General features: G+C 33.9%; 1 protein-coding gene across 1 annotated transcript; it reads right to left on the minus strand.

Moving 5' to 3' along the window:
• Positions 1–435: 435 nt before the first annotated feature.
• On the minus strand, positions 436–24019 carry LOC121728408. Its single transcript, XM_042116583.1, has 6 exons — positions 23764–24019; positions 16821–17167; positions 4435–4574; positions 2462–2637; positions 2132–2321; positions 436–2013 (listed from the first exon to the last, which is right to left on the minus strand). The coding sequence occupies exons 1-6, from the start codon at positions 23823–23825 to the stop codon at positions 931–933; spliced, it is 1998 nt and encodes a 665-aa protein (XP_041972517.1). The 5' UTR covers positions 23826–24019; the 3' UTR covers positions 436–930.
• Positions 24020–27023: the final 3004 nt, after the last annotated feature.

Genomic DNA, 27023 nt, shown 5'->3' on the forward strand with positions numbered 1-27023 from the left:
TAAATCTTAACTTAGTTTAAGAAATCATATAGTAAAGGTACAGTTACACATGCTCAAAAATAGCATGCTCATTGGCATGCTTAAAACGAGCATGCTGTTTGAACTCTATACACTTGTTTCTATTAAGCATGCTTATTATACGAGAAAAACTGATCGATACGACCACAAACTGTCCACACAGTATACTCAAATCACGCCCCCGCCACCCGCGCCGCAGCATTTTTGAGCATGCTCGAAATAAGCATGCTCATTTTGAGCAATGCATGGAAACGCATGCTCGTAATCAGCATTTGCTCGGTTTAAGCATGCTGCGTGCTTAAAATAAGCATATTGTTTAACTGTACCTTAATAAAACTGCTAATCTAGGACCACTCAATTAAACTTCAAATAAATGATCGTATTTAGTATATTTAGATTTTAGACATAATAATAACATAAATATTTACAATACAATATTTACAAGTGGTTTTCAATAATTAATCGAAGTCGTATCACAGTTAACATGGCGTAGAGAACCAAAGCGACTTAATTGAACACCTTAAATTACTTTTGCCGTAAATAATCTATTATTGTATAATTTTTAAAAATAAAAATTTGAAGTTTAGTTATTGTTCAATAAGTTACTCTGGTCATCTTAGCCTAAAACATAAAATTCAATGCTTATTTGGTATAACAATTAATAACAATGAAATAGTTAAAAATAACAATGGTTTCAGAAGAGATTTCTCTTGTATCTCGCATGCCACTGAATCGTAATGATATAGGATAAGTAAGATCAATGGTGGAAGTATGTGAATAAATAAATGTGTGATGATGGTTATAGTAAGTGGTAAGTACAATCTTAATATTCATTAGTCAAAACAATAGTTGTTGACTCAAATCAAAACAAAAGTTTTTACTAATGCAAAAAAAGTTAATAGCTCGTAAGTTTTAGATGGCTTCTGTCGTATAGGTTTCTTTTTCCTCGAAGAATCGGGTATCTAGCGGCTTTTCAGTAGTAAAATCTACATATCTTTTGGCATTTGACTCTGTTCCGGTATATAAAACGTCCTCAACTGTTGATCCTGTGCTAGCCTGTTTAGCGTTATACGATTTTTCGTTATCAATAAATATAATGTACTCGTCTTTCGGATCCATACTATCAATTGCCAAAATATCCTCAGCTGAAGGATCTACAGATGTAAAGTCTTTAAAGGTTTCACTATAACTTAGTGTAGAATTATTTTCTAATGATTCAATACTCGTGTAAGAGTTAATACTGATGGTCGTAGGTGTAGTATCACTAGAAAAATTTTCAGTAACTTCTGAGCTTACATTCCTAGGTGTGGTATATTCATTGTTATAATCTTGTTCCTCATCATAATTGGTAGTGTTTACATTAATGACGTTATTTATTTTAATATCACTATCGACCATTAAATGTTCATTCTTAAGAAATTTCTTAGGATTCGAATTCTTGTTTTGTTTTGGTGTATTTACGTAACTTTTAGATACATTATTGATTGATTCTTGCTTAAATATATTAAAGGTTCCCATCAATATGTCATACATAATACTGGCATTGTAATTATGAAGGTCTAATGTGTTTGAGTTTACACTATTTTCATTTTCAATTATTTGTTCGTTAAAATTACTCGGTGATTCTTGTGGATCCTTGACTGTTGTATTCCATACCATTTCAGGATCAATTTTATCTTTTAACTCATAGTAAGTAGGTGCGTTATTGTTGATATAACTTGTGTTAACTTTTAAAGTTGTAACTTTATTCATAGTTTCTGTTGTATAATCATCACTCTCAGTGTTATATGTCTCTTCTGGAGTATCTTCATATTCATCATCTTGTTTATTTGATTTTTTTGTGTAAGAAGCGATAGCCGGACCAAAAGTGTTCTCGACATACTTTAGGAGTTTTTCACATTTTTGCACAGTATTTACATCATTGGAACTGCCCCAAATGATGAATCCCGACGCGTCTGATTTATACATAGTGTTGATCGCTGCCGAAAGGTCAGCCTGAAATAAAATAAATACATTCTTTATTTACCTTTTTGTAAATTACTTATCGCAAATATTTATTTCTATTACAATAAAATATTAAATTTAATTTAAATAATTATAGTGAAATAGTTACCTCAGTAAGGAATCCTCCGTCTCGGTATCTGAACCAGAAGTAGGGTAGTATGACAGTCTTGCTTCGCCTGACTCTGGCCGCTTCTTTAACTCTCCCTCTCACCATCGCAGCTAGCTGTGATGACGTCAGATCGTGTGATCGGTAAACCGACGGATATAGGGCCGAGCTTTCACTCCATAGCCAATATGTTCTAAAAATAAATAAATAAAATATATTAAAATAAACAATCATTATTGTAAACTAAACGCAAAAATCTTAAGCCAATCCGTGACATTCTTTGAGCCACTTCGCCTATTTTAATAATGTTTATAAAATGAGCTTAAAACTCACTGGTCATTCTCCTTGCGAACTTCACTGGAGCAATCCTCGGCCATGTTGCTTTGTGCCATGTTGAAACAGTGCGGAAAGCCGTAGTAACCCCATTTGGCCTTCGGACGCATCTGCTTGGCCACTGATATCGTTGTTTGCATGAACTTCCGAGCTGCTTCTTCAAACCGTCTCTTAGCCTAAAAAACATTTATAGTAATAAGATACTGGTTCGTTAAGTATTGTTCCTGACCACTAAAATAATTTATTCCTGTAGTTGTATTTAGTCTATAATATATTAATAGAGACAAGATTTGTGTGTTTTCATTAAAAAGGCTCCAATAGTCCAAGCTTGATTTTCTTAAAACTTATAATATAAAAAATGTAGAGTACCACAGAGTAAGACTGCTTCTTTTATTCAATAATTTTCATAGGATATCTTTATGTATATGCACAAACAATATATTATATACTATAACTGTGATATGCTCAAAGGAAACCCGCCTACTCTATCTAGGTATTCATCAGCGAACAGCAATCTTGATTTACTTCAATTAACTATATTACTTCCAAATGGGGAATAAATGACCCTAATGGATGTCCTAATTACTGCGCCACGTTTTAATTATAGTGTAGATTATATCGATATTAATATAAATGGCTTTTAAGTATTAGTTGGTATGACATTACATAACACTCCCCTACAAAGAGGGAATGGTAGTACGAGTATTAAGAGGATACACCAGGGGCAGGGGCAAAAGTACGTGTAATATCTATAGCTGTCTCCCTTACCTAAAGCCTATACGAATATAGAACGCGATAGAGACAACTGCAGAAAATCAACGATTTGTTGTCCCCTGATTCCTTCTCCAAAACTTAACCGATTTAAGTACTTTTTTCATTAAAGATTAAAGAAAGGCCTGAGCTGTGTTCCTATGTTTTTTTTTTGTATAATCTAGCCAAATCTATTTTCTGGATGTTTGAACTAAACTGATGCGGAAAATCTGGCCATTTTTTTGGGTTTTTGAACGTTCATATCTTATTTAATAATTAAATTATGAAAAAAAGAAAGAAAACATAGGGACATTGTATTAGTGGCCGTAGATATTCAGGAAAAAAATTATAACTCTACTAGCATTATCCAGGGAGGAAACAGGGGACAATGTTTGTATGGGAAAAAGGGCGGTGTGGACTCCTCTTTACAAGGTGTATCCAAATAATCACAAAGAATGGACTTAAGCATCCTTTGAGCTTGCTTAAAATACCTACTAAATAGTACAGCGAAAACAAAAGTTAGTAATAAAATTCCGAGAAAATTGACATTAAAATATAAACAATGTTATCATTGTTCTAAGATCATGTTTCTCAAAAATATTGGTTGTCGTGAAAACTTCTCGAAAAAAAGAAGGTAAAATAAAAAGAATTATTGTGTCATATTTTTAATTTTGCCATATAAATGATTACTAGTCATGCTCATAAAGTATATAATTATGTTACCGTTAATTTGCGTAAACCAGATTAACTAGGTATTCTGCAGATTATCTGGGTGAGTTAGTTAAAGTGCAAAAAGTTTATTCTATTCTCATTAAATTACATAAAACAGGTTCTTGTTTGAATAAAACATAGAGTAGAGTCGAATTATTTAATATAATTTTTTGGACATAAACAAAAGAATAAATTAATAAATTTAAAGTAAAATGTTACTCCACAAATAAAATATAACAGATCGTATCAAGTAGAAAAACGTCAACCAAAACAACAACAGTCTTAGGTTGACACGCTTAAATCAAAGTTTTTAGGACTTTTACGAAGGAAAAGATTGCAATCTAACTTTACCTAGTTATAAATATATAGTTTAAATATAAGCTTTTCCATTTAGATTTCATAATTTAACGGACGGTATCAGGGAATCTGCAGATTACCTAGGTAATGTGCACGTTAACGTATTCTGCATTATAACGGTAACATATTATACAAATTACAAACAATAATTTTACCTCAGACTCTACCCAGGCTTTGGGCCACCATGGGTGTAGTTTACTCTCTATTTCATAGGACACGTCTTTGTAGGGAACTAGAGTTCCAAAATTCTGCCGGAAGCTCGGTCGCCATGATTCGAAATCAATAATACCGATACCTGGAATTGAGAAATAAAAAATAAGACAGTTTTTCAAAACATGGTTACGAAGTTAATAGTGATAAATTCAAAGCGACAAATAATATTTCCGATATAATTTATCAATAATGATGATGATGTTGATCATGATGATGATGATGGACTGCTTCCCCTTATTTTATCACAAGTTATGGCTATTGTTTGTTTATTAATCTTCAGCGTTTAATTTCGTGGGAAATTTGATTGGAGGTCTTGGAGTTCCCATTGTTGGTTTATATGTAACTAAAATTACGTCTTATTTTGTTATTCTTTACTGAGTTCTGATATAAAAGTATATAATAAAAAGATATATGGCAGACAATCACTGTAAGTATACAGTGCTATGAACATACAAAATATGTCGTGTTCTACAAAAAGGTCTAGTGAGGTTTTATTATAATAATTATGTCTTGCCAATTTTAAATTTAATGAGTATTATATTTGATTTAATGTCACTGTTAATTAAAGTTGTACCAAGGTTAGCTGTATGGAATATTTTGCTGAAACATCTGTAGCGTTGTTTTTATGGGAATAGACAATTGAAAGTCAATGTCGTTTGGGCACTTGTCTTATTGTCGCTTGTTAGTGCACCAGGAATCGAAGGTCTCATACTCAGAGGGATTTCCTATTGCGAGCAATTTCCATCTGTAATTTTAGCTTGTTTAAAATATATCTTATATATTAAATTCTCGTGTCACAATGTAAGGCCGCGTACTCCTCCGAAACGGCTTTACTGATTTTAAGCAAATTTTAAATGCATATTCAGTGGGTCTGAGAATCGGCTACTGGGTACTTTTTATACTGATAAGTGCATTTGTTGAATAAATAATAGTAAATTATTACAACTCGAGACTGACAGCGACCATTGTTTGTGCGACGGGATAGCGATGGACGTTGCCATGGTGACATACATATTTAGTCACTTCAATAAAATAATACGGGCGAAATACTTTAAAAGAAACGTTTGCCGGGAAAACTAGTATTATAAATACATAATATTTAAATTGGACGCTTCACAACACGTAGGTCTGGCCCCGTGCTGAAGGACTTGTGTTACGGGTACCAGACAACGGAAATATATTTAATACTTTTGTACTATAAGTAAGTACATATAATATTTAAGTTTTTTATTATATTACTAGCTGTCCCGGTGAGCTTCGTGTCACTTTAAAACCTTCCCTGGACTTCTACGAATATTTTAAGACTAAAATCAGCCCAATCCGTTCAGCCGTTTTCGAGTTTTAGCGCGACTAACACATTTGAAAATCCATTTTTATATATAAGAAGATGATACACATATTTCGACTGCTCCTAGGTAGACTATCGTAAGCCACAAAATGGCAAAATTCGTTTTATTGCGAAAATGCATATATTTAAGTTAGATCTTTTAGGATCTTCAAGAAAAAATATTAAATTCGAACTAGAACTGCCTTTTTCTAAACGTAAACTGTAGTATGTTTCAAACGCCTCCGACGTTATTTATCGTTAGTCCCTTAGCAATAGTCTACGCGGAGTAATACGGGAGCAGATACCCGAATTTACACATCGTATCAGTAGCGATTGTCTACGCCGGTTGAACTCTAACGTAAACTCTAGTTTGTACCACTTGCAATAGTTTACATTGGAACTTCTTTTGAAAAATATATATCAAGTGTAACTTACGATTTTTTTCGTTGGAATTTTAGTAATGATAAATATCGTATGATAAATATACAATATTCTACTACGGTAACTATTATTTTTTATTTATTGTATCTGTCGTAGGATGATTTGATAAATCCGTGTTTTCGCGAAATCCCTAGAATTTTCGCGAAAATTCGATTTATCAAATCATCCTACGATGTCGTAGTATGATTTGATAAATCGAATTTTCGCGAAAATTCTAGGGATTTCGCGAAAACACGGATTTATCAAATCATCCTACGACATATCTATATCTACTACATTCTACGTCGTACTATTCATTAGCATACGATATTTTACCGATCTATTATTTTTAAAACAACTATTATATTTTATGAAATTAGGGGCAAACAAGCAAACGGGTCACCTGATGGAAAGCAACTACCGTCACTATGGCATTGCGGTATTGGGAGTTTTTGCAATACCAGTATAATACCGGTATTGATTTTTCAAAAACCGGTTTTCCGGTTTTTCGGTATTTTTGCGGTATTTATCAAAAAAGCGCTAAATCCTTTATAATTTAATCGAATAAACAAAAAAACATTAAAATCAACTTGTTTATTTAAAGTTTAACAGTTAAACAGTGTTTTGTTCCTTACACTAAGCAAATAACTAAAAAATCTTCGTTAAGTATACTTATCCAACAATTTAAACATTAAAAAAACGACTATCATTTACATATAAGTTTCCAGTGATGGGATCCAGACAGATCCGGAGAAACTGGAAGCAGTTCAAAATTGGTCAACCCCTAAGAACAAAACCAAAGTGCAGGCATTCCTCGGCCTATGCTCATGCTGGCATTTTGTTAAGGGATTCTCGGAGATAGCCAAACCATTACATCGGCTGACATAAGATAAACGACAATTTAGTTGGGATGAGACTTCTAAAGATTCTTTTCAGAAACTGAAGAAACATCTGTGTGAAACACAAATCCTGGAGTATCCACAAACTGAAGGTCAGTTTATAGTCAACACGGATGCAAGCAACACGGCAATCGGCAGGTAGGTTTCTCAAAAACAGGGTGAAAGAGAAGGTGTTATTGCATATTTCAGCAAATCATTATCTAAGCCCTCTAGCTTCTCTCTTGAAACTAGTGCGTAACAAGAAGGGAACTCTTGGCTGTCGTAAAGACGCTACAACATTTCAACTTATCGGCAGACAGTTTTTACGATGAAACTTATCATGCAGCCTTGAAGTGGCTACTGCAATTACAGAACCCAGAAGGTCAACTAGCTCGATGGATTCAACAGCTCCAGGAGTTTGACTTCAAGACGGAACCGGTCAGCGGAAAGACGCATGGGAATGCCGATGCACTTTCACGAAGGCCGTGTGTTAAGCAGGAATCTAATGAAGTGACATTAAAGTTAACGAGAACAAGTCCTTTGGGTCTCTGTGAGAATAATGCTATGAGGGAGGCTCAAGAAAGAGATAACGACCATCAGCACATCGTCACATGGAAGAAAACTGGAGTGTACTGGGCGCAATGGGACAGTCTGATACTTCAAAACAGAATACTCTACCGAAAATGGGAGAAGGCTAACGGCAGATAGTTCTATCTTCAGATAGTTGTCCCAAAAACGAGAGTACCAGATGTTCTTCATGAAATACACAGCATAAGAGTCAGCAGGTGTTTCTCTCCAAATCACATTATTATAATAATAAGTGTGACTAAGAAATATGCCAACTCAGGACTCACACACACAGCAAAACAATTATTTTACTAACAGTTGATTTTGAGTGTATTGGTCTACTTTCAATTGTTTCATAAATCATAATATTGTATTGAAAACACGTGTGCGTATACAAAAATACATTAAAGCTAAAATACCGATAAACCGGTATTTTTCTCTTTAGCACCGGTATTTAAAAATGGTCTAAATGGTGCGGTATTACCGGTTTTCCGGTAATACCGATTACCGGTATCCATGCCCTAACCGTCACCCATGGACACTCACAACGCCAGAAGAGTTGAAAATATGTTTTCAGGTCTTATTGGTCTGGAAATACTGCCGGTGGCAGTTTTTTTTTCAGTTTTACTGTGAAAGAATCATCAAGGTGATGAGGATGGTATATTTTCCCGTGGAAAAATGGCGAAATGTTGCAGGACGTGCGATTACGCACAATAATTCTTCGGAGCACCTCCTATTAATACAGCAGCTGATAGAATATGTAGATTGTAGAGCGAAGCCACATTTGAGGGTCCAAGGGGTCTAGCTAGTTTGAAACACTATGTCTGTCTACAATCCAAGCTATCCTTCGTTGATTACTATCCAGAGGGAATAGTTGGTAATAGTTGGTTTTGTCGCCCGTGCCATAAGAACAGTATTCCACGTGAGGCCGAATCTTCGCCTTGTGTACTATCTCGCTCTGTAAAGAATACTAAACTTATTTAAGGCAAACTTGGCTTTAGTCATTTATCGCCCGAGAACGGAACATTTTTGGGGATGATAAGTATCTCATAATCTTTCCCGGGATTCTAGGTATCCCCATACCAAAGATCAGAAAAATTGGTTTAGCGGTTTGGACGTGAGGTGGTAACATACGCATACACAGATAGACAAACATATTTTTACATTCATATAGTGTAAAAGTATACATGTATATTGTATACCTATTTCTATAATAATATCAGTATGGATATTAGGGTGGACCACGGATGTATGAAAAAAATTTTTTTTTAAGACACAGTATTCTAATAGTGCGGGAATGGTGCCTTATATTAAAATAAAAACAAATGTAATTTTTCATCCAATTTCATGAATATCTTCAGCCTCCGCAGTGACCTCAAAGTTTTATAATTCTATAAAAAATATAGTATTCATAAGGCGACACATTGTGATTAATTTAGTAGTAAATAGATATTAAATTAAAGACAATATATTATAATTGAGACATTTATTAAGGCACTACTGTAAAAAACGTAGGAATTTTAAGAATATCTTGAAAAATTATACATAATTATTATTAAGCTTTGAAATCCTTTTTGTCTCAAATTTAGGCATTACGTTCCGTGATTCCAACTTGGCTTTTATTGCACCTAATCAAGACTTTTTAGTGCACTGAGAGGAGGCTTCTGTCGCAACCTTTACAGCTCTTTCAGCTAGATTGTGGCAGGGAAGCCTCAGAAAAAATAGTTCTTCCTCACCAACAGATTCGACGATGTGCTGAATTTCTTGATCAGATAAGTTTTTCAAAATTGGTGGCTCGGCAAAGATTTCCTGCCAATTTATTAAATAAATATAAGTAGAAGCGTCAAAATTTATTGATGGTGAACTTGAAACAGTCTAGGTGTTGAAGTTTGAGTATTACTGTGTCCCTTTGATATACGGCGCACTGCCAGCTCCTATCATCTGTTATTTATCATAGGAAGAAGAATGTTACTATATTTTACCAAGAAAAAAATTAAATGTAAACTGTCGTTAGTGTTAGTTGCAATAATTTTCGTTGTAGATTTTCCAAAGAATAATATCGCAACAACAATTTCAGCTAAACCAAACATATAATATAGTATTTTGTTGCATAATTTAATACCTAACACTATTGTTGTTGCTCATGCCAAATTACATAACAATCGGTTGAAAAATGAAGTCGTGGTTCAAATTTGCAACTTCAAACGCTCCTCCTGTAAAGTTGTCTTTTTGATGTTACGATAGTCTACCTAGGAGCAGTCGATTTAATACACATCCAAAACCCAGGAACTTTGAAAACTTTTTGTTCCGTCGGCGGGATTCAAATCCGCGACCCCCGGCTGGAGCTACCAACGGCCCACCAACTGAGCCACAGAGTTAGTCTCTTATAATATGTATGAGTTTTTAATAATTAATGGTTGTGTTTTTAATGAATTGAAAGTGTTTGCATACCGTAAAGTATCTCAGTATCTAAAGTATGTTCTATTTTGAAATAAGCGTACCGATATAAATAAAAATGAATTTTTAATTTTGTTAGTCTTGCTAAAACTCGAGAACCACGAGCACCGATTTGGCTAATTTTAGTTTATACACGTCAAATGTTTATAATTAGAAGAAATTGATACGAAGTACGTCATCTCGTAATTAATAAAACACTGTTTGTTTAAATTTAATCCTTTTAAAATATTATAATCTACACGGTATTTAAAATTTGATGGTTACACATATCCGAAAATTTAATTTCATATTCTTCGATTTCTCAGATCCGCTACCGACAATAAAAAAAATTAGTATCATATTTCTAAGAACACAGAAACAGCACTGAGTTAATTCTTAATTGTTTTAGCATGCCTTCAAAGATAAATTATTAATTACGCAACACATATTCAACAATGGCTAGATATGAGATGCTTAAAATATAATTTGAAGTTGGCCTTGGTTTGAAAATATCTATTTTAGTTATAAAGTTACTTAGTAAAACCAGTTTGAGTCTAGATTCGTCATTGTCTAATGGGAAGAAATAATTTGCTTTCGCAATTTTGGAATTTTTAATTAAAATGTATTTATGATAAAAAATATTATATGGAACTAGCTGTTGCCCGCGACTTCGTCCGCGTGGACTTCAGTTTATAGCGCGCGATGTCAACAAAATTGGTGTCAAAAGCTTTTATAAAAAAACCCTGGTACCCATTAAATCAATACAGCTGTGCAGTGTGCAAACAATAAGTACTTCATTTTTGTATGTTAAACTTTATATATTATGCCAAATTTTAAAGCTTATTTAGCCCCCCAATTACACAACTTTACCCATAAACTATTTATCATTGATAGGTTTAGTCCCAATTTCACCAACGTCTGTTAGTGTTAACAGCTGGTTAAAATATCCTGTCTTCTCTTTCATTCATATGAAAAACGAAACAGCTAACGTGATACTAATTCGAGCATTAACTTTAACAGTCGTTGGTGAAATTTGGTATTAAGGTTACGTCACTGCCTGCACAGATAAAGTACTGAGTTATTTAATACCGTAGAATAGATATTACAATCGAAAAAAATCGAGACTTAAAAGTTAGATGATACCACCTCTTATAGAAAGACTTTTGAGCAAGCGTCAGCGCGATGTAGAAGACGCACGGCGCCATCTATTATGAATTTTTTGAACAAATTTACGACCCTTACAACCCTTTTTTCCAGTAAAAAAGTAGCCTATGTCCTTTCTCAGGCTTTAGACTATCAGTATACAAAATTTCATTACAATCGGTTCGGTAGTTTTGGCGTTTGGCGTGAAAGCGAGACTGACAAACAGACAGACAGACAGAAATACTTTCGTATTCATAATATTAGTACAGATTATGTGCACACTGCACAGCTGTTTTTGGGTATTTTGATTAATTAAGAGGATTCCACACCGCTCTTTTTTCCATACAAACGTTGTCCCCTGTTTCCTCCCTGGATAATGCTAGTAGAGTTATATTTTTTTTCCTGAATATCTACGGCCACTAATACAATGTGCCTATGTTTTATTTTTTTTTCATAATTTAATTATTAAATAAGATATGAACGTTCAAAAACCCAAAAAAATGGCCAGATTTTCCACTGTGTTCAAACGTCCCGAAAACAGATTTGGCTAGATTATACAAAAAAAGCAAAACATAGGAACACAGCTCAAGCCTTTTTTTAATCTTTAATGAAAAAAGTACTTAAATCGGTTAAGTTTTGGAGAAGGAATCAGGGGACAACGAATCGTTGATTTTCTGGATTTTCTGCAGTTGTCTCTATCGCGTTCTGCGGTATAGGCTTGAGGTAAGGGAGACAGCTAGATATTACACGTACTTTTTTTTCATTTCTCTAGCCGCTGTTGTATCCTCTTAAGGGCCGCGCTACACCGGAATGGCAGCGGCGAGGCGAGCACTTTCAGCGCTGCCATTCCGGTGTAGCGCGCTGCGCGGCCCTAAGAGGGGTACCACTTACCAGGGTTTTAAAAAGTTTTTAAATTTGACACAAATTTTGTTGACACCGCGCGCTATAAACTAAAGTCCACGCGGACGAAGTCGCGGGCAACAGCTAGTTATGAATAAAAACAATAATATATAATAAAGTAGGTATGATTAGTTCTGTTATAATAATGAAGTAAAAAAATAAAGCGCCATCTGTTTTCATATATTAGAATTAAAATGTTGATTGCATTGATATATTTTCTGGATGGAATATAGGCCAACACAACACACTCGAACTCCTTAGAAATACAGTAGGAGTTCTATAAGATAAGATAGATTGATTATTATTATAGCAAGTGATAACATTATTAAACATAATATTCTAACGTATTAAAAACTATAAACAAAAACATAACAACTAATAAGTATGATTAGTTCTATGTTACAACGAAGTAAAAAAAAGCGCCATCTGTTAAATCGTATTAGAACTAAAATGTTCATTGCATCGCGTCGATATATTTCTGGATTTTTTAAAATATTATGCATAAAATATATTTAAGATTTTTGAAATATTATTTTAATACACATCCAAGACCCAGGAACATTGAAAACTTTTTGTTCCGCCTGCGGGACTCGAACCTAGGACCCCCGGGATGAGCGCTGGCCACGTGCAATGCGAAGTAATTTTCATCGATATTTTCATGGAAATAAAATATTTTCCCACATCAAAATGTAGCCTATGTCCTTTCTCAGACTCTAGAATAACTGTGTACAAAATTTCATTGCAATCTATTCAGTAGTTTTGGCGTGAAAGCGAGACAGACAGGCAGACAGATAGACAGACAGACAGAGATACTTTCGCAGTATATTTCGCAGTATTTATAAGTCGCGGGCAACAGCTAGTTATGAATAAAAACAATAATATATAATAAAGTAGGTATGATTAGTTCTGTTATAATAATGAAGTAAAAAATAAAGCGCCATCTGTTTTCATATATTAGAATTAAAATGTCGATTGCATTGATATATTTTCTGGATGGAATATAGGCCAACACAACACACTCGAACTCCTTAGAAATGCAGTAGGAGTTCTATAAGATAAGATAGATTGATTATTATTATAGCAAGTGATAATATTATTAAACATAATATTCTAACGTATTAAAAACTATAAACAAAAACATAATAACTAATAAGTATGATTAGTTCTATGTTACAACGAAGTAAAAAAAGCGCCATCTGTGGAATCGTATTAGAACTAAAATGTTCATTGCATCGCGTCGATATATTTCTGGATTTTTTATAATATTATACATAAAATATATTTAAGATTTTTGAAATATTATTTTAATACACATCCAAGACCCAGGAACATTGAAAACTTTTTGTTCCGCCTGCGGGACTCGAACCCAGGACCCCCGGGATGAGCGCTGGCCACGCGCAATGCGAAGTAATTTTCATCGATATTTTCATGGAAATAAGATATTTTCCCACATCAAAATGTAGCCTATGTCCTTTCTCAGACTCTAGAATAACTGTGTACAAAATTTCATTGCAATCTATTCAGTAGTTTTGGCGTGAAAGCGAGACAGACAGGCAGACAGATAGACAGACAGACAGAGATACTTTCGCATTTATAATATTAGTATAGATGTTCTAGATTTGAATTTGAAAAGAATTTGAATTTGAATTTCTGTTACGTCTGCTATTTTTTGTTTTAGTACCTAGATTCTACAGCAACTTTACCAACTGACACAGTACATACTTAATACTTCAGGTATTATTATTAGGGTTCCGTACCCAAAGGGTAAAAACGGGATCCTATTACTGAGACTAGTCTACCTCCAGGCTCTAACTCAAGAACGGTAACAGCGAGAGAGTTGAAAATTTCACAGCTTATGTGTATCTGTTGCCACTAAAACAAAAAATACTAAAAACAAATTATTAAGTATTTAAATAAAAAATTTTTGGTTGTGTGATGTGTCGTCTCCCAGTGATTTTTTTGGCCTTTTTTGCTATTTATCAATAATGGCAACAGGTAGGTACTAGAATTTTTCAGAAAGTCCTGAGTTATATGTGTACTTTAATATTTAATAATAATATTAAAATAAAGTAAAAAATTGAGGGGGGCTCCCATACAAAAAACACAATTTTTGGCCTAATTTTGCTCTATAACGGAACCCTTCGTGCGCCAGTCCGACTTGCACTTGGCAGATTATTTACTATTGGATCATATTGTTTAGCAGTTGTTATGTTTATGACAAAGAAATCATAATTACTTTATTTATTAATCACGATTCACGTTAATCGTTCTGCATTAATTTTGTAGATTATCACTTTCATCGTTCACCATAATAATTTTATTATGTAAGTCACGTGTTTCATATTTTTACAATAAGTAAACAATTTGCTTTATAAATATTCGTTTCTGGTACGTGATATAAATCGAAATCAAAGTAGAAAGCGATATGTCTCCAATCACAATGACCTCTTCCACACGATTACGTGTGTAGTATCTTTAACAATTTAACGGACGAATTCTTCAAGTTCCATAAAGATGACGTGTTCGTGATCAAATTGACGATTCTATGAATTTTGTCAAGTTATGCAACATATGACCTTGAGAAGACTGTTCAAGAGCCAGAACGAGTTGAGAAGATACTTTGGCAAGTAAACAAATAAAAGTCGAACTTAATAAACGGATGAAAAAATCTAGTGTCGAAACGCTTCTTGAAAATACGAATAACAGCTCTTATTGATAGTCGATCAATAAATAAAAAGCGGTCAAGTGCGAGTTGGACTCGCCCATGAAGGGTTCCTCAGCAGCAATAAGGTCTATTTCTATGAATTTAAAATGTTTTTGATTTATTTTTATATTTCAATTGATTTAATGAAAGTTAAATTAAGGTTTACCATTTATGACGTATAAAAAAAACTACTTGCTAGATCTCGTTCAAACCAATTTTCGTTGGTAGTTTTTATAGTAATGTACATCATAATTTTTTTTTACAATTATCATGAAACATACTTTAGAACTTAGAGGGAGGGGGGGGACACATATTACCACTTTGGAAGAGTCTCTCTCGCAAACTATTCAGGTTTTAAAAATAATCATATTATAGTTTGTGCGTTTTATGATGATATGCGTGACACATTATAATTGACAATAGTAGGGAAGTTACCTAACAAAAATTAATCGATAATTTAAAAATATCGAATCACTTCGTAAAGGAATTGCAATCGAAATTATCGATTTCGTACTGACATTTCAGTGGTGCCGGCGATTTAAGATGGCCGCCCTTTTTTATCGATTTGATTTCGATTCAACAGAGTCAATCTCTATTGACATAAGTTCCGTTTTATGCATCTGATATTTTTCAAATGTTTTCGTAGCAATAATTTTTCACAGTTAATATTTATAATTTTATATTAATAAGTTAGCATTTAGCTACTTTTCGTTTTTATTCATTACAATTATAGGAAACATTTGTTTTTGTAGATGGAATATAATTTATTACATTTTGTTTTTTTTGTTTTCTTGTAAAAAATACCCGTAGCAAGGAATATGAAAACTGTCACCCATATCATCTTAAAACGCACAAACTATAGAAACCTCAATTAAATTTTTAAAGACCTATCCATAGATACATACACGCATAGGTTAGATGAAAAAAAATTTTTGGTTTCAGTTGTACCTATGACCCCTAAAATTTCTAATAATTTTTCCATTTTCGTATCAAAATCCGGTTCACAGACTTCATCTACTTACCAAGTTTCGATAGTATAGCTCTTATAGTTTCGGAGAAAAGTGGCTGTGACATACGGACGGACAGACAGACAGGCATGACGAATCTATAAGGGTTCCGTTTTTTGCCATTTGGCTACGGAACCCTAAAAACAAGTCCTGTTGTATTTTCGATTATTTGGTAAGTGTTTTTTGATAGCAGCCTCGTTATCCGTATAAAGGAAGTGCAAAGTGTGCCACGAGCATGCAATTAAGTAAGAAACTTATCATCAACCTAATTTATAATCTGACACCTAAAATTGATATTGTATTTTAATTTTTTATTATTCGTAGATTTTAACCCTTTAATGATCTATGTTATCTATGTAGAGCATTAGAGGGTTAAAATCTGGCGGCAGAAGTTGGAGAGATTAGTAATTTGTTGAGCGATGAATTTCTTGAGAAGAAATACTAATATATAGCAAAAGAGGGAGAGAAAGAAATAAAGACGCGTAAGCTACTGTATAAGAGTTGTAATCAATTAAAAATTTCCATTCAGCCGATCAAAACAAAAACAAATATCTTATTTCCCTTTACGCTGAACAGAAGAAATCTGAGTGGACAGAAGTTTGTTATGATACTGATAGTATTTATTGTTACATATAGACTACGTGTTACTGACTGCGTGGACAAAATAAGTATGACTATTAATAACGGGAAAACCTTTTATGACGGGAATGGAAAACAAAAGCACCTACTACCATTATAAACCACAAAAATATCACAATTTTATAATATAATGAATAATATAATGCCCAATGTCTGAGCCAAGTTTGTCGGTAGTTTATCCATTCGATATCACTTTTGATTGATTAACGCAGATCATCAGCGAATACACTTCCATCAAAATATCACACACAAATTAAAAAGGAAACAAGAGAAGCCAGAAAGTATTTTACACTGTAAAATTCCTTACCATCAAAATTGACGTTCGGGATGCCCTCCTCCATGTCCTTTCTGAACACCGTCAGATGCTCCTGTATGTCTCCCTCCTGAGGCACTCCTCCGTTCCTGAACCTGTACTTCCCGCTACTCTCATTCTTGAAGATCGCTGGGAACAGTCCCGGCTCGTACAATATAGTTATCTTTTCCCCACGGAATTGATCATCCTGGTTCTGTACGATGCCGTACTTCTCGTATAGGTTGCTGAACAATATCCCCTTGGATTTGCACTGCATGGTGGGGACGTTCCAGTAGACGTTGAAGGCTTTGGAGGCTTTCACCGGGGGATCGTCAGCCGGCCGCTCAACGATGTAGTAGTTGCTGAAACAAGAAGCAACGTAAATTTTTGCGGTACAATAATCTAGAGGGCTGTCGTAAATGCGGCTTAGATGGATATGGTGTGACTTCGTCATAATATACCGTTTTCAAGTGCTGTGCTGCTAATGAACTGAATATTAACCATTGACCAAAAATTAATTTAAAAAAAGGAGCTCAAAGCTTTTTGTGTAATAAGGGGGCAAACGAGCAAACGGGTCGCCTCATGGAAAGCAACTAGCGTCGCCCATGGACACTCGCAACATCAGAAGAGCTGCAGGTGCGTTGCCGGCCTTTTAAGAGGGAATACGCTCTTTTCTTGAAGGTTTGCAGGTCGTACGGTTCTTCCCTTTATCATTATATGATAGCTTCGATATAGATATCGCCTACTTAAAAAAATTACATCTCCGAATTTTATTTGCTAAGGGACTGTACAGCACTTTTACCGCATATTACTTTGTAACAAAAAAAAAGCACTTATACACACGTAAAGATACATTATTGTTGGTGGACGATTTTAAACCATATTTTAATGAGATGTCTATTAAAATGATATCACGCAGCCTAGCTATTATGTCATATCGACTATGTGTAGTATTCTATTGTATTGAAGTTAATAGATAACCTTGACATCGCGTTCACAACTCACAAGACGAAAGTTCAACGATCCTAGTTACGTCAGTACACTGATTTAGTTCAACACATTTTTGTAATGGACTCATTTTTACCTGTTTACCTGTATGTAATTAATGAGCTTGGTAATATTGTTGACTAAAAATGTACACATAGTTCAGTAGAAATACCATGTGCCTATCTTTATGTTTATACATAAAAAATGCTAGTCGATTCGCTAAAACTCGAGAATTTGTATAGTGAGAAAATACGGTATTATGTTAGGAGGAAAGTGATACGAAGTTCACTGGGTCATCTAGTATATATTAAAACATGCAAATAATGTTATATCAATAATCAAGACTAGCTGTCCTGGCAATCGTTTCTTTGCCATATAAAGTATTTCGTGTTATTTTATTGAAGTGACTAAATAAGTATGTCACCATGGCAACGTCCATTGCTATCCCGTCGCACAAAGAGCGCTTGCGCTGTGTTTCGCCGAGTGAGTGAGTTTACCGGAGGCCCTACCCTTTTCCCTTCCCTACCCTCCCCTATTCCCTTCCCGTCCCATCCCTACCCTCCCCTATTACCCGATTTCCTCGTAAAAGGCCGGCAACGCATCTGCAGCTCTTCTGATGCTGCGAGTGTCCATGGGCGACGGAAGTTGCTTTCCATCAGGTGACCCGTTTACTCCTTTGCCCCTTTATTTCATAAAAAAAAAAAAAAAAAAAGGAAAGCCGTTTCGGAAGAGTACGCGGACTAACATTGTGACACGAGAATTTTATATACATAATATAAGATTGTAAACTGTACAAAACGTAATATGTAGTAAAAATATTTTTTTTTTACCATGTTGGATTATTATAAGCTAACAGCTAACGTAACGTAACGTAACGTATAAACGTTTTAACCCCTACAAAAAGAGGAGTGTTATATAAGTTTGACGTGTCTGTCTGTCTGTCCGTCTGTCTGTTTGTGGCATTTTGATCTAGGTTTTTTTGTTTGAAAGCTGACTTAATCGAGAGTGTTCTTAGATCATCATCATCATGTCCCCCGCCACACCGTGACAACAATTATGGACTAAAATATCACTTTACACTTAGGAAATATTTAAACTTAAAGTCAGTAAAATATATTATTCCATTACTTTTTAAAGTTGTTTGGCGGGGGTTTTTTTGAATTTCTTAATTTAATCGTTTCTCTAAACAAGGCGACAGATAGGTACTTACAAAAAATAACTTTCCAATTTTCGTGGTTCAAACAATTATTTGGTTTTTTTGCACAGCTCAGTATGTTGCCAATTAAAATAGCACGTCACATTGCCGTGCAATAGGGAATATTAAGTAAGTACCTTTGAGTAATATTCCTTATTCAAAGAAGTTATTACTTATTAAGTCTCGTTATGTATCTCGCGGACGTAGATGCGGTATAAACTAGTATTAATCTTTAATTTTATTATGAAAGGACGTGATTCATTAATCTACTTGATATTTTGTTTGTTCGTGGACGTTCTTTGACCCACGCTCTGTCTGTCAACAGAGGTTAAACGACCTCTTCACCAGTGCCGAAAATAGGGCGGTACCACCGGTGCCCAGGCACAGGGCGCCGACTCTAGGGGGCGCAAGAATGGCCAGACCCGCGGGGCTAAAATGGTCACATTTAGCAATTCCTCTCAATCAATTCAGCAAATGAATTGTCAAACTGACAAATGTCAAATCAGTACAAAAATACAGAAATGAATTGCAATAAGAGTCGCATTTTGCGATTTTAGAAAAATGAATCATATTATGATTCATATCATGATTCTTCAAAGCGACCATTTTAGCCCCGCAGGGAGGCCTGTACATAATATAAGCAATGTAGCATTGCTCTGGGCACCTATATTGAAAAAAAACAAGGGCGCAGTTATAGAAGCTCGCACAGGGCGCAAAAAAGGCTATTAACGGCACTGCTCTTCACGTACAAACCGCTTAACCGATTCTGTTGAAATTTGGTTCTTGCGCGATAAATGAATTTTGGCGCAGCGCGGCCTGTTACGACAAAACAATGCAACCAGGGGTACATCGTTTTGTAATAATATGGTCTAAATTAATCTACTTGATGTAAACTTTTTGATTGGACCCACAATATTCAGGTCAAGTTTTCGAACAAAATATTCCATATTACATTTCGTTGTAACCTAAGATGTGCTTTGAGCTAAAACTTTTAAACTAATTTTTTGCGTGTTGACGTTACAGGGTATCGTTTTGTCCTAACAGGGCCGAGCGTCATCTAGTATAATATTATAAAGTACCTATGTCATGTAATAGATGTTACGGTGAATATTAAAAGCTTTGACAAATTATTTACTAATTAAAAAAATATATAAAGCTGCTATTTTCAATTCGGCCAAGAAATTTCTGCTTTAGCTTGGAAGCTTACTCAAACATCATCAAAGAGAGACTATTTACACATGAGCCGCTGTCCTGTAGCGGCTAAACTAATGTTTTATGTCAGCACCATCGAAATGACATAACGAGTGACCTTACTCCTTACTCACCTTAGGTACTTACTCCTTACTCCTTACTCACCTTAGGTACTTACTCCTTACTCCTTACTCACCTTAGGTACTTACTGCCGCACTCAGAGTGGAATATTAATTACTTAAATGTAATAACTAATTCAAAATTATGACATAAGCCCCAAACATTATCCGTCAAACTCTTCATTAAATTGAAGGTTAATCATAATTAAATGTCTCTGAGTACGAGGGTTACTGTTTCTCTTCAATGTCATATATATTTTTTAAATGCAGCTTCTGCAAATATTGAAACAGTTTGCACCACGTCAAGATAGTACCCACTCGAAGGTAAGTAAATAGCAAATTTGTAGGTCACACGATATAAGCCATACTAAAACTAAGAAGCTAGACTATAAGGAAGTGTGGAAACCCAAACAATGGAAGAACAGAGGAAGGTATAACATTGGAAATTTATATTGTCATGTGTTTTAAATCTTAGTTTTTATTGACATACAACATTTTCGGAATAAATAAGAACTTTATATTTTTAATAGCGTTATTGTTTTATTTAATTTATTAATTTCTATCAAAAGTCTCAACGTACGCAGAAAGTTCAAATATTTCGAAATAAAGTTCTACACAGTAATAACATATAATATAATAACAAAATTAATATCTACACGTATATATCTTTACATCTTTTTAGATCCAAACGTGTCAATTTCCGAGAATATCTGACACTAACTACTACAACATAAACGTTAGTTGATTATTTTTTAATTGTTATTTCATTAGGAAAAGATAGATTGAGCACTTACATCTATTTTATTGACAAAGGTTTGTAAGGTATGTAAAAGTACAAATTTTTACATTGTCGAGTACTCTACTTTATTAGTACTATGGTACCTATTCCGTAGTCCGTACTCGACAGTGTTACGCGTCGCTACTTCGCGAGTAACGCAGTGCACTCCGGAAGTGCCGAGTTAACTTTATTTCCTAATCTGCTGTATTTGTCCGTCTTACGAGTTTTTGATCATTTTTTTACTCGTCTCAACATAATAAAACTTCCCCGCTAAAAAGATTTCACTTAAAAAAAGGGAAATAAGAGCTAAAAGGTTTTTTCGTTCGTAACTTTTTTTCTTTTATTTTTACACTTAACGTCAAGTAAGTTTCGAGCTACCTACTGTTGACTTTGACCTTCCTCTTTAGTTTACTCACGCGCGTGAATATAACCAAACATCCTTATCTTATCAACACAAAAACCACCAACAACGCCTTGATCTATTACGGCCTAGTAACCTCCTGAATAGGAAAATTTACATTCATCCTTCCATTCATTCAAAACATTCATTCAAAGCTTTGAGGTCAATATACTCAACTGTGGTTTCAGGTTTGCCTCATAAAGTCATTTACGATTTTACGCACCGTCAGAAAAATTAATTCATAGACGGTGGACCTACGTTATTTAGTCAGGTTATGATTGAATGTTGGATCCATTTAAATAATATTGTAAGAATAAAAAATTATTATTATTATTATGTCATGTGAATACTGAATGTTAGTCGTGATCTATCGGCCGGGCTTGGCATAAACCTACCTAATTATAAGGTATGTCCACCATCTATTTATAAAATAACTACCTACCCATGTACTACGTGTCATGGAAAATACAGTAAGCATTTTCAATAATTAGGGTTCCGTACCCAAAGGGGAAATAGATGACCCTATTCTGAGACTTCGATGACTTTCCGTCTGTCTGTCTCCAGGCTGTACCTCAAAAACCACTATAGCTAGACTTCTGTAACAGATTGTGTATTTCTGTTGCCGCTATAACAAAAAAATAAAATAAAATAAATATTTAATACTCCCATACAAAAACACAATTTTTGACTACTTCACTCTATAGCGGAACCCTTCGTGCACGAGTTCGACTCGCACTTGCCCGATTTTTTTCTGTTTTATATCGGCAGACTCATCAGTAATCAGTATTAAGGGCAAAGGACAAATAAATTAATGTCGATTGTCGATTGCTTTAAGACAAGTAAGTAATTTCGTCGTGTACAAGTGACCTAAAAGATAATTACACAATTACCTTGTGGGCTGTGAGCCTGTTACCACCAAAACGGGACATATTAATATGTCATCGTAAAATTTTTGTGAGCTCTTACTGTAACTGAAACATGTTTTGATTGTATACAAGGTGTAACAAAAATAAGTGATGATGAAGTGATAAATGAGTAAGACCAAATTTTTTTTTCACTTTTGTATGGGAAAACTCGTGACGTTCGGGCGCTTGCCCATACAAAAGTGAAAAAAAATTTCGTCTTTCAGAGCTGCTACTTTCACAGTGAACTACAAGGAACACGTACACACCCTAAAGTATTATCACTTATTTTTGTTACACCCTGTATATATCTATATATAATATCTATGGACACTTCACACCACGTCAGTCTGGCCCCGTGCTAAGTACCTGAAGGACTTGTGTTACGGGTACCAGACAACGGAAATATATTTAATACTTTTATACTATACATATATTTAAAGATTTTTATTAAATTATACACATATTTAATACACATCCACGACCCAGGAACTTTGAAAAATTTTTTGTTCCGTCGGCGGGATTCGAACCCGCGACCCCCGGCTTGAGCTACCGATAGCCCACCAACTGAGCCACAGAGGTCGTCGTGTATGTTTATTCCGAAGGACATAATATTATTATCCAAGGAGCTAAGTATGTAGAAAATTTTTATTCAATACATTTTGTTTTCAATTTCCCTTACTATTGATTTTAATAGTTACAAAACCCTACAATTTCTGCCCTTTTTTATACCAAACTTTTAAGTAGTGCAAATCCCAATAATGACTCTACTAAAAATTCCGTATTTATAAAATTACAAGTTTTTTGTAATTGATAGTTTGCAGGTTTTTGTAAGGACAGTTATTAGCGGTACGGTCACATTTTTTTCTTAAAATTAAATGTTCATGTGACCGCAGGAGCCCTTAAATCCCAACCCGCAGTTCGTAAATTTTATGGAATGTCATAAATTTTTCACGACTGAAATACCTTTGAATTTATTCGCTCTGAGATGATATGTATCGTTCCTAGCTTCGCAACGCTTCTAGTTCCTAAATCCTAAGTTACGATAGTACTATTTTGGTTAACGCGGGCTTGTACAGTAAAATTATTGTACTTACAGATTTTTTTATATCAAAGAAAATTTATCTCTGCACTCTAGTTTCTACTTTGACTTTACGATGTTGATAAAAATGTTACTTACCTTTTTGTTTAAGTATATTAAGTGAAAAAACTTAAAAAATATTTAATACTTATCTTAGGAAGGAAAATTTGGACTTTGATTCTTGAATTTAAATGTCATAAAGACAAAAATATTTATATGAAATGTAAATTTTTGTTTAAGATGTAGGAAAATAATTAGCATTTTAATTTTTTTCTTCATGTTTTCAATTAAAATTTGATTCTTACCTGGAATCATCGCACCAAACTGCGTAACATGCCAGTAATAAAAAAATAAAAAACTTCATCATAAATTAAAAATAATCCACTCAATAAATCACATTCGATAAAAGTTCATAGTTTTTAAGACACAGTGCTAATATAATATATTTTTTTGTAAAAAAAATGAAATTTGAAAATGGAACTCGCGATGTTTTGGCGCTAATCAAATTAACGAAGTGAAGCGCTCACGAAGCACGCTCAAATACAACTCGAGTACTGTACATGGAACAAATGCCATAAATACATGCAGGTTGTATGCGATGACACCAAGAGCCCGGGCATATTTTGTTTGTGTTTTTGCGAAATCGACGTGCACTAAGTGGCAGATCAACTTACGTTAAATTATTTAAATATTTTTTTAATCCTTCTGTGAATGTTATTAGAGATTTTTATTTGTTTTGCAACATTTGCAAGAGCAATTTGCAGATTGTAGAATGTAGGTGTATGAGCTATCACAGGACATCGAACCGCACAGTAAAAAATTGTCGCAATATTGTAAAACTTTTTTTTTATATAGTACTGATTACTTGTAATATGGAGTGTATTGGGGACATCGTCAACAAACTTTGAAGTTTCGACATTATGTTCCATTTGTTTTATAATATTTTATATCAATATTTACAAAGCACCTAGTTAGTAGAGATAACCTACGACCTGACATATTTTGTGTAATACGAGTGATTTTTATTTACTCGTCGAATACATTGCTTAGATGGAGTTAACCATGTACTAAAACTTTATCTGCTTTAATATACTTCCTTCTAATATTAAGTATATTTATATTTTAAAAGTTACATCATCTTATGTCAAGAATAAAATTGTGAGAAAAACTTACGTCTCACGTAAATTTAAATGAAAATAAAATGTCGAGAATATTTTGCATATTATTCATAAAATCAAATTATGTTATTAATTCGAAATAATAATTAATAATTATTAGTAGGTTTATACGATTATGTAATGAGGTTGTATAACTCAATATATATATATATATATATATATATATATATATATATATATATATATATATATATATATATATATATATATATATATATATATATATATATATATATATATATATATATATATATATATATATATATATATATATATATATATATATATATATATATATATATATATATATATATATATATATATATATATATATATATATTAATTTATTCAGAATTCCGTTTTTAAAAGTCTTCTAAGAAACTCATCTAAAATGACACTGGCTCCTAGACTGCAAACTCGTTACACGAAAAAGCGTCTCAGGCCTCAGCATCATACACGGAAATTATAGCAGTAAATTACGTCAAAATTACGCATTCAAGTGAGTAATAGCCCCATTGATTAGGTTCATCGTAATTAATGGCGTTCAATATGGATATAAGGAAGTATTGGCCGTTGGTGGAATTCTCTGAATATAAGGGCTTCTTGCATACATCTGAAATTTTCAGTCAGTATTTGCTTAGGCAAGTTAACAAAAACGGCATTTGATCAGACCCGGATTTATATTTTTCATAAGTGTAGGTAACTTTATTTCCGCCGCCCCATGTAGGAAATCTGCTGCTCCCCTAGGATGCTGCTGCCCCTAGGCCCGCTACCAATATGGCTTATTTATAAATCCAGGACTTTTTGATTTAATATCTTCTATAATAATTACTGCAAGATGCGTTTGAGGAAGGAAGTCTTAAGTTGCTTGCACAATGGGGAACATGCATTATAATATTTATGAAAATGTTGTTATTAAAATGTTAAAAAAATATAAAAGAAGCACTGCGAGCATAATATTTCATAAATAATTTTTTTTTACAAAAGATACGAATTAAAAGTAACTTGAAACGGAACGGATTTCCAAACACCATCATACAGACTATTGATCCGTTTTGGCGCCAAAATTTTAATTGTCAATTTTAAACCGCATTTTTTGCAGTAAATTCCAGAGTTTTAATTTTTTAATATACTTAATGTGGGGTTTAATCTATTCTACATGGAGTTCTTTATAATAAACACAAAAATATAAATATCGCATCTTCCCAATTATTCAGGGACACTTAATCACACTATAAAATTTAGGGGCCTGTAGTAAGGACTAAGGAGTACAGGCTCTCTAAATTATCCAGCATGGGGCCTTCCCTAATAACTGACTACTGAGCCCTGAAAAAGTCTGATGTACACTGCTTTAGTCCCGGTTAAGGAATTAATACGATAGACATTTTATTCTCGCTTCTCAGTAATTTTAGTAAGGCGATTACGCTACGTGTTGTTGTTGATATTGTGCAGGCACTACGTGATTCACGAAATACTTTTGCTGATCCCAAACATGACCTGCATTCACGTGTCAGCAGATCGTATTATTAATCATCGTGTTTCCGTATTTTATTCTGTTTAACCGCAGAATACTTACCACACTCAGATCTGTCAGATCTGTCTGCAATCAGTCCAACCAGATTTTAAGGCCTCCATCCATGTATGCTTTCAATTTCAGTGATTACCTTAATGATCGGTTGGCAAATGGCAAAAAACCAAACCCTCATTCCCCGATTCGGCGTGTCTGTCCGTCTGTTCGTTCGTATGTCAAGGCCATTTTCCTTCGAAAATATCAGAACTTGGTAAGTAGATGTATTCTGTAAACCGCATTACGAATAATAAAAACTAACCACATTAAGAGTTGTAAACAAAATCGGTGCGGAATATTCGCACGTGTGTCCGACTTGGCCGATTTTAAATATTTATATCTAGTCTTGGTCTCTAGCTTTGGTTGTCGAAAACTATCTAACTGCGGCACTCAGAGTGGAACATTAATTACTTAATTGTAATTACTTCAAAATTTTGACATAAGCCCCATACATTATCTGTCAAACTCTTCATTAAATTGAAGGTTAATCGTAATTTAATGTCTCTGAGTACGGCGGTTAGTAATTCAATTTGAATATCCAGGGTGCATTTGTTTTGCGTCGAATGTGGTTACAAAAAATATCATAATATTTCAGGCTGTCTTTCTCACAATACATGCGTGATGCGATCCAAGCGACATTCGAGCCATAAGAATTATTACAGCTCTTGTGAAGAATGCCTCTCATACAAAGTCTCACAATCTTATTGTTTGGCAAAACAAGCTCTATTAACTTAGGAATTAAACACCATGCTTAAAATAGAATCGTATTTGTATTACGAATAATATTTACCAAAATACATATTTTTCAAGATAAGTAATT

Source organism: Aricia agestis, chromosome 6 (genome assembly GCF_905147365.1).
Source record: "Aricia agestis chromosome 6, ilAriAges1.1, whole genome shotgun sequence".
Taxonomy (NCBI): domain Eukaryota; kingdom Metazoa; phylum Arthropoda; class Insecta; order Lepidoptera; family Lycaenidae; genus Aricia; species Aricia agestis.

Excerpts from the sequence above, each read along its gene's own strand:
- LOC121728408 (XM_042116583.1), bottom strand. The coding sequence starts at position 23,825 with ATGATGAAGTTTTTTATTTTTTTATTACTGGCATGTTACGCAGTTTGG. Across the intron at positions 17,168-23,763 it reads GTTTGGTGCGATGATTCCAG|CAACTACTACATCGTTGAGC; the intron begins GTAAGAATCAAA and ends TTCTTGTTTCAG. Across the intron at positions 4,575-16,820 it reads CCCGAACGTCAATTTTGATG|GTATCGGTATTATTGATTTC; the intron begins GTAAGGAATTTT and ends TCTCAATTCCAG.